Source organism: Trifolium pratense, linkage group LG6 (genome assembly GCF_020283565.1).
Source record: "Trifolium pratense cultivar HEN17-A07 linkage group LG6, ARS_RC_1.1, whole genome shotgun sequence".
Taxonomy (NCBI): Eukaryota; Viridiplantae; Streptophyta; class Magnoliopsida; order Fabales; family Fabaceae; genus Trifolium; species Trifolium pratense.
The window spans coordinates 38,630,920-38,639,508 of NC_060064.1; the positions used below are offsets into that span (position 1 = coordinate 38,630,920).

Consider the following 8,589-nt stretch of genomic DNA (forward strand, 5'->3'; position numbering starts at 1 on the left):
TAGGGATGTTCTAAAAGTCTTAAAAAAGAGTGTGCGGCGTCGACGAGGTGGAGACGAGGTCAATCGCTTGTGTTCAGTGAGACGTCGAGTTTCTTCAGTTGAGTCTTCTTCATCGGCATCCGTTAATAATGATTGGCAGAATTGGGTGGCAATGCAAGGAACCGAACAGATGGCGGTGGATGACGTTTGGGGGATTGGAAAGGCCATCGGGGTTAAGTTCAAGGGAGATAATGTGAACATGTTCCGTGTTTTATCTAGGGTGGGTAAAGGCAAGAAGGAGAGCTCTAGTTCGCAGCAGGGGGGAGGAGCACGTTACGAGTCGGTGTGCTAGGTCTGGGTAGTCGTTGTCGTGAGGGGGAGCGTGTCTTTATGAAGATTATTTCGTGGAATATTAGAGGCTCGAGTGAGTTTGAGAAGAGGAAGGAGGTGCATAAGTTGGTAGGGGACTCGAAACCTTTCATTCTTTGCCTACAGGAGACTAAGTTGCAGTCCTGTGATGTTTTCCTGTGTTCGACTCTCTGGGGTAGTTTACCTCATGCTTTTTCTTTTCGCCCTTCGGTCGGGGCATCAGGGGGTCTACTAACGTTATGGGATACTTCTGAGGTGGAGGTATGGTCGACTGAGAGTCGTGAACACGTTTTGTGGTGTAGGGGTCGTTTTGTTAAGTCTGGTGAAGAGTTTTTACTGGCGAATGTTTACGCGCCGTGTGATGATGGGGCTAAGCAAGTTTTGTGGGCTTCTTTATCGACGCAGATTCAAGCGTCAGGAAGGGAGAGGGTGTGTGTCTGTGGGGATTTTAATACTGTTAGACACGTTGATGAGCGACGCTCTGTTAGGGGAAGTCAGCGTAGTGTGGATCACATTCCTTTTAATCGTTTTATTGAGGATAACAACTTAATTGATCTTCCTCTGGTCTCCCGCAAGTTTACGTGGTACCGAGGGGATGATTTCTCGATGAGCCGCCTGGATAGGTTTTTGCTCTCTGAGGAGTGGTGTTTGACTTGGCCCAATTGTAAGCAGGTGGCTAAACTGCGAGGGTTGTCTGATCATTGCCCTTTAGTCTTCTCAGCAAATGAGGAAGATTGAGGACCGCGTCCTTCAAGGATGCTTAAGTGTTGGAGGGATGTTCCCGGCTACAAATTGTTTGTGAAAGATAAGTGGAATTCGTTTCAAGTAAATGGCTGGGGTGGATACGTTCTTAAGGAAAAGCTTAAAATGATCAAGGCGGCTTTGAAAGATTGGCATATTGCTCATGTCCAGAATTTACCTAGCAGAATTGAGTCTTTGAAAGACCGGCTGTCGGTTCTAGATCAAAAGGGGGAACAGGAAGATTTGTCTGGAATTGAGTTAGATGAGCTTCATGGGGTCACAACGGATATCCAATCGTTGTCACGTTTGCATACTAGTATCAGTTGGCAACAGTCTCGATCGAGGTGGCTCAAGGAAGGGGATGCTAACTCTAAGTTCTTTCATTCGGTCTTGGCGGGGCGTCGCCGACGAAAGGCTATCTCTGTGATTCAAGTGGGAGGGGTTACTTTGGAGGGAGTCAGTCCTATTTGACAGGCAGTGTTTTCACATTTTGCGTCCCATTTCAAGTCTCCTGTTGTGGAGAGGCCGGGAGTGGACAATCTTCAGTTCAAAAGGTTGAATCATCTTGAGAGAGGTAGCCTTATCAAACCGTTCACGGAGCTTGAGGTGAAATCCGCTGTGTGGGATTGTGATAGTTTTAAGAGTCCCGGGCCTGACGGGATAAATTTTGGTTTCATTAAGGACTTTTGGACGGAGCTTTGGGGAGACGTTATGCGCTTTATTTAAGATTTTCATCGGAACGGTAAATTGTCTAAAGGTATCAATTCTACTTTCATCGCGTTGATCCCGAAGGTTGATAGTCCTCAACGGTTGAATGATTTTAGGCCAATATCTTTAGTTGGAAGCCTTTATAAAATATCGGCAAAGGTTCTAGCGAACAGGTTGAGGCTTATTATTGGTAGTGTGATCTCTGAGACTCAAACGACATTTGTTAAGGATAGACAGATTTTGGATGGTATTCTAATAGCTAACGAGGTTGTGGATGAGGCTCGAAAATCTAAAAAGGAACTCATGCTTTTCAAGGTGGATTTTGAGAAAGCATATGATTCGGTGGATTTGGGCTATCTGGATAAGGTTATGGAGCGAATGATGTTTCCAACTTTGTGGCGGAAGTGGATCAGAGAATGTGTGGGTACGGCGACAACGTCTGTTCTTGTCAATGGCAGCCCAACTGATGAGTTTTCTATTGAGCGAGGACTTAGACAAGGAGATCCTTTATCTCCGTTCCTTTTTCTTTTGGCTGCTGAGGGTTTGAATGTGTTGATGGAGTCATTGGTAGCGCGTAACTTATTTGAGGGGTATAGAATAGGTGAAACTAATACTATTTCGGTGTCACATCTCCAGTTCGCTGATGATACTTTGCTCCTTGGGGGGAAGAGTTGGGGTAATGTACGGGCATTGCGAGCTGCTCTGGTGTTGTTTGAGACTATGTCTGGTTTGAAGGTTAATTTTAACAAAAGTATGCTGGTGGGGGTGAATATTCCTGACTCTTGGTTAGGCGAAGCTGCGTCTGCTCTGTGTTGTAAAGTGGGAAAAATTCCTTTCATTTATTTGGGGCTTCCTATTGGGGGTGATTCGAGGCGTCTGAGTTTTTGGGAACAAGTGTTGGATCGTTTAAAAACTCGATTATCTGGGTGGAAGAGTCGTTTTCTTTCTGTTGGTGGTCGTTTGGTTTTGCTAAAGTCTGTCTTGACATCTCTACCTGTCTATGCTCTCTCCTTTTTCAAAGCTCCTTCAGGTATCATTTCCTCTATTGAATATCTTTTCATTAAATTTTTTTGGGGTGGGGGTGAGGATATTAGGAAAATCGCTTGGATTAATTGGAAAACTATCTGTTTACGTAAGGAGTATGGCGGTTTGGGGGTCAGGCAGTTGAGGGAGTTTAACTTGGCACTTTTAGGTAAATGGTGTTGGAGGATGTTAGTGGATCGAGAGGGGTTGTGGTTTCGGGTGTTGGCAGCTCGGTATGGGGTGGAGGGAGGGAGATTGCGAGATGGAGGGCGACGAGGGTCATCGTGGTGGCGAGAGATAGCGAGGATTAGGGAGGGTGTTGGTGAGTCAGGAGGGAGATGGTTTGGGGAGCATGTGGTTAGGAGGGTTGGGGATGGCTCTGATACTCTCTTTTGGACAGATCCCTGGTTGGATGAGACTCCTTTGTGTGAGCGATTTGGTCGTCTTTTCGTCTTGTCAGAGACCAAGTCGTTTACGATGGCCGAGATGTTCACTCTAGGTTGGGGGTTAGATGGGGCAGCGTGGGTGTGGCGGAGGCAGTTGAGGGCATGGGAGGAGGAGATGTTGGGGGAGTGTCAGACTTTACTTTCTAACATTTCATTGCAGACACATATTACAGACAGGTGGCAGTGGCAGCCAGATCATGATACAGGTTATAGTGTCCGGGGAGCTTATGAGCTTTTGACTACCCTTGATTCGGTTACTATAGATGATGCAGAGCACCTCATTTGGCATTCTCAGGTCCCTTTGAAGGTCTCCATCTTTGCGTGGCGCTTACTGCGGGACAGGTTACCTACAAAGTCAAACCTGATTTCTCGAGGCATTCTGTCTTCTGCAACACATTTATGCATTTCTGGATGTGGGGAGGCAGAGTTAGCTTATCACTTATTCATCTCATGCAGCTGTTTTGGTTCCCTTTGGGCTTTAGTGTGCACTTGGATTGGCATCCCATCGACGAGTTCTACTACTATCCGGGACCATTTCGTTCAGTTCACTTATTCAGCTGGTGGATCTCGAGCACGTCGGTCTTTTTTGCAGCTTGTTTGGCTCGCTAGCGTGTGGGTTATTTGGACAGAAAGAAATCACAGATTGTTTACAGGCTCAATTAGTACTCCTCTTCAGATGATGGACAAGATCAAACTTTTTTCCTATAGGTGGTTGAAGACGACGAGTGTTACTCTAGTTTCAAACTACCATAGTTGGTGGTCTAGTCCTTTGTTATGTTTGAGTCTTGTATGATTTTGATTATGTATTTCTTTCTTGGTCTCATTGTAAACTTTGATAGTCTATCTTGGCATACCTTGTGCTGAGGAGGCTGTTTTGTTAATATACTAGTGTTAATCCCGTGCACCGCACGGGTGCAACATGTTTACATAGTATTTAGAACTCGACGTTAATTTGAAAAGAAAAAAAAACTTAATTTTTTATCGTTATCAAACTCCAAATGTTTTTATTGACACCATAATTAATTATAAACAATTTTTAGAATGTCTAGATTGACAATATTTTTTTTTAAATCAAAATATTTATAAATGGAAATATTATTAAGCTAAAACTTTGATCTATGTTTGAATCTGAAATCTCACGGTAGTAATTATCATTTTGTCTAAAACCAAATAAAAACTTACATAGTGTTAGAGCAAAAGCATTTAAAAGTCTCAATCACTTTTGATAAAAGTAATAATAATTTATTTATTTTGTAAATATTAAAAACTATAAATAAACTGAACTTAAAGTTAAAGGATAAATGAAAGAAGAAAAAAAAAATGATAAAACAAGTCCAATTGACACAACCTTCACAATCTTAAACTCATATTCATCATTGTCAATTTTCACAGCCTTCACAATCTTTCTTAACATGGACATTACCAATTTCATCATTGAGACAAATTTTCTCTAAGTACCAACTACTTGATCAATCTTGTATTCATGTTTGACATCAACAATTCATAAAGATATAGTTAATTTGTCACATTCTTACAAATTCCCAAGTCCCAACCTCATATCATAAGTTGTATTTCTCTATTCCTCCTCTATTCACCATATGTACTTGAACACTATGTATTCAGCTTCTTCCAAATCAACCGGGAAAAAAATTAAATTAAGACAATCAAAATACATAAAACTTCTACTACCTTTGCAAGAAGCAAGATGAATGGATCTTCACTCACCTAATAGCATAAAATACAATCATAAGTACATGTTCCAAGTAAAGTGGTTGTTTAATATAATAAGATGGCATCCCATGTACTGTTATTTATGATGATGAACAAATATAAAAGATAGATAGCAATAATAAATTAAATTAATGTACTACCTCTTTCTTCATCAATGAAAAGGAAGTAAGAAACTTCATGCAAATATCCTCTTCTTGCACTTCTCCTTTCCTTTTTACAGCAGCCACACATTTCATTGAGTCTAAGGCATTAACTGGGATTCAAAATTGGTAATGTAATTTTATTGGTAAATGTAAATTGAAATTGAACATAAAGCTATACAATATTGAAATTGAAATTGAACAACAGCCACACATTACAAATGAAATTGAAATTGAACATAAAGCTATACAATATTGGTAAATGTAATTTTATTTCAGGAAATAGCTAGCAACCCATTTTATCCAATGTGTTCTAACCACAAAAAAAAATATTAATAATGATAAGTTAACTGCTGAATTGAAAATCCAAAAAATAAATAGATCTCGTATTTGCATTATTGGAAAACAAAAATGAAAAGTATTCAGCGACTGCTGGTTCTAAAACCTTAAACAATGTTTCTTTTTCTCCATGAACTGCACAAAAAGTAATATGCCAAAGTTTAACAACGCTAAAAGAAATAAGTAATCTTCATAAAAACTTACTCATATTAGACATAAACTTATTAGATATGCAGTATAGTATAGTAATCTATTTCAATTAGTCATAAATTTATCAAACCAAATATGTATAGTGTAAAAATTTGTGCTGGAGCAATCTCCCATAAGCAAGTCATTAAAAGTAGTTTACCTACGAGAATGACAAAAGCTCCAAAATCCTTTGTGAAATGTTCGATGACCAAAATCCCCGAAAGCTATAATTTTTCTTCTTTCCATTACTTTTAGCTCCTGCATATTTCAAGCACCAAGAAAGAAATGAATTGATGCAAAAAATTAAAATAGATACGATTTACGAAAATATATAATTACTGAAACACAAAAAGCAATGAAATAAAACAAAATGACCAAAAGTTTGAGACCTTTATGAGTTCTAAGAACTTTCTTTCCTAAAAGGGATCAAATTCCTTGAAACACAGAGGAACCAATATGCAAGAAATAACAAACGGTTCTTATGACACTTGATTGCATGTATTACATTTCATTGCATATATAACATTTCATTGCAGAAGATAAAAGTATTTTTCATTGATTCCAAAGACTCTAAATTTCCACTGGATTAGACATCTTAGAAAGAGAAGACGCTAAAAACTAATTAAAAACAAAAACATAAAACTCAACTTCGTCTAGAATTCCATTCTTTTTTATTTAGAATTAGTTAGATCTTAACAAAAGATGTAATGAACCAATAACAAATAAAACTCAAAATGAAGTGTTATTTCATAAATTAAAAAGCCCATAACTGAAGAGTAAATTTCATCAATCTCTCATTCAATGAATTCATTTCTAAAATATTTGAACCATGTTTCTTAGCCCAAAAATATAAACATAACCTACAAAAACAAAAGATAAAATAAATGATTGATGCGTCTTTCCATCCCTTTCTATAATTACCTTACATACATATATGTAGTCAAGCAATTTTCATCTCTCATACCAAACTTTCTGCCATTATTTCCTGTTGCTGAAGAAAAAAATAGAGAAAAAGAAAACAATAAATGAGGAGAAAAAAACCCAGAAATCATGAGAGAATCTCTCTCACCCGATTGTGTTCATGGAGAAGAAATACATTCAATCAAACTAATAGTTGAAAAGAAATGTAGATGAATAACAAACGGGGAAAGGCAAAAAACACCAAAAATGGGGTATCTCCGGTTAACATTTGGCAAGACTTTTGTTAAGAGTATGGATTCTTACCAATAGCTTGAATAATCATGGGATCTGCAGACCAAAACCATCTTAAGGTTAGGAAAAAATTGTCGTCCACTGAATTAGAAAGTGGCAGGCAATAAAAAATCAAACATTTGCATCAGCTGATAACATAAAGAGAGATAACAAAAGAATACTAACAAAATACACATGATGACATTTAAGTAAATATCATAACCAGAAATAAGGCAGTGAGACACTAACAAATTTAATTAATTCGAAGTCATACCCAAAGTTAAGCCTAACAGGAAAAGCAGAGTTATATAATATCATGCATGAGCAACCTAGTTCTCATTTTGAAGTTTATAACAAATATAGCTATAAAAAAAGAATTAGATCCCTACCTAAAACTGTGCTATATGAGTGCAACAATTTTTCCCCTTCAAAATATATCCATATCAATATAGTAAAAAAATAATACTACATGAAAATCAACATGACATGTAATGAAAATGAACATAACAGTAAGAGTTAAAAATACAGACAATCGAACCCAAACATAATAATATTAGGCATGCCTCATGAATATTGGAAGGTTTGGATCAGATCATATTTAAATACACAGTTGAAGAAAACTTGAATAACAATTTTTTATTGAGATCAAATTCAATTGGTAAGAATTTTCAAAAAGAAGATATGCAGTTTAAGAACTTATTTAACGTGAAGGAAAAACTCATTTTAAGACCAATCAATTGTGCTTTTGCAAATTAACTCCTCCTCTTAGTTGTAAATTTAAACTGAAAAAGGCTTAACTTTACCTTCCACAACTCACAATTGTCTTCTAAAGTTGTCCATTGAATCTCGTCGCCTAGTGAATCAAACTTATATAATCATCTATCAATGTATCAACCATTCCAAATAACTCATAATTGAATCAATACTTCAAATTTAATTTAGCAAACAGAATTGTGGAAAATAATGACCTACCTATGGCAAAACTGATATGAAATTGTGTACAAACCTTTAGAATATTGTATTTGCTAGAGATTTTTTATGCACACAAAGAAAACTGTATGTATAGTTAGAAGATTATATCTGAAAAAACCTGTCTAATATGGTTAAAATGATGCATATTATAAAGGCCACAGATAAAGACATTCAAAATTAAGTTCATGACTTATAGTTCTATTGTAGCTACCACAATTTTCCGCATGGGCATTTTATCAAACACCTGCAATGCATTTTATCTCAATTACTAATTCTATTTCTATCCCCACTACTACCCACACCCAAAATCAAGTAGTTTAACTAAAATTGATACTGGGATTGTTGGTGTTTCAAGTTGGCCGCATTTTGCTAAAACAAATATTCAAGCCAGATGTGGAGCAGAATGCTTCACCATCAAGTTCAAGCAAGATGTTGCATGGAATGCTTCAACATTGGATACCACATCCAGTGGGCCGGGCCTGATGTTTTTAATCTCGCGTGGAGTTCTATTTATGGAAATCTCGCCTTTTTACTTTTGCACCAAGCAGCACGCCTTTCCTAATGTTCTAGAAGGCGGCCATGACCTAGTTTTGTTTCAGAATGAATCAACTATTTATGGAAACAAAACATTTGATTCAAGAATATTCCTTAAAGTAACTTCTGGACCTGCTGCGTTTTTGAAGCCCAATTCAAGACCTAGCTCGTGCTATATAAAGGAAGACTGAACCCTTGTGCAACTGACTGAAGCCGTAATTGAGTTT

At 37.6% G+C, this 8,589-nt stretch overlaps 1 protein-coding gene and 1 long non-coding RNA gene across 2 annotated transcripts; one reads left to right on the forward strand and one right to left on the reverse strand.

Moving 5' to 3' along the window:
• Positions 1–369: 369 nt before the first annotated feature.
• On the forward strand, positions 370–1,086 carry LOC123892243 (exodeoxyribonuclease-like). The gene has a single exon (XM_045942049.1). It carries the CDS (start codon positions 370–372, stop codon positions 1,084–1,086), a length of 717 nt encoding a protein of 238 aa, XP_045798005.1.
• A 3,518-nt stretch (positions 1,087–4,604) lies between these two features.
• On the reverse strand, positions 4,605–6,883 carry LOC123889440. The gene is made up of 4 exons (XR_006802556.1): positions 6,587–6,883; positions 5,826–5,923; positions 5,138–5,250; positions 4,605–4,991 (listed from the first exon to the last, which is right to left on the reverse strand). It is a non-coding gene; the product is annotated as an uncharacterized LOC123889440 (long non-coding RNA).
• Positions 6,884–8,589: the final 1,706 nt, after the last annotated feature.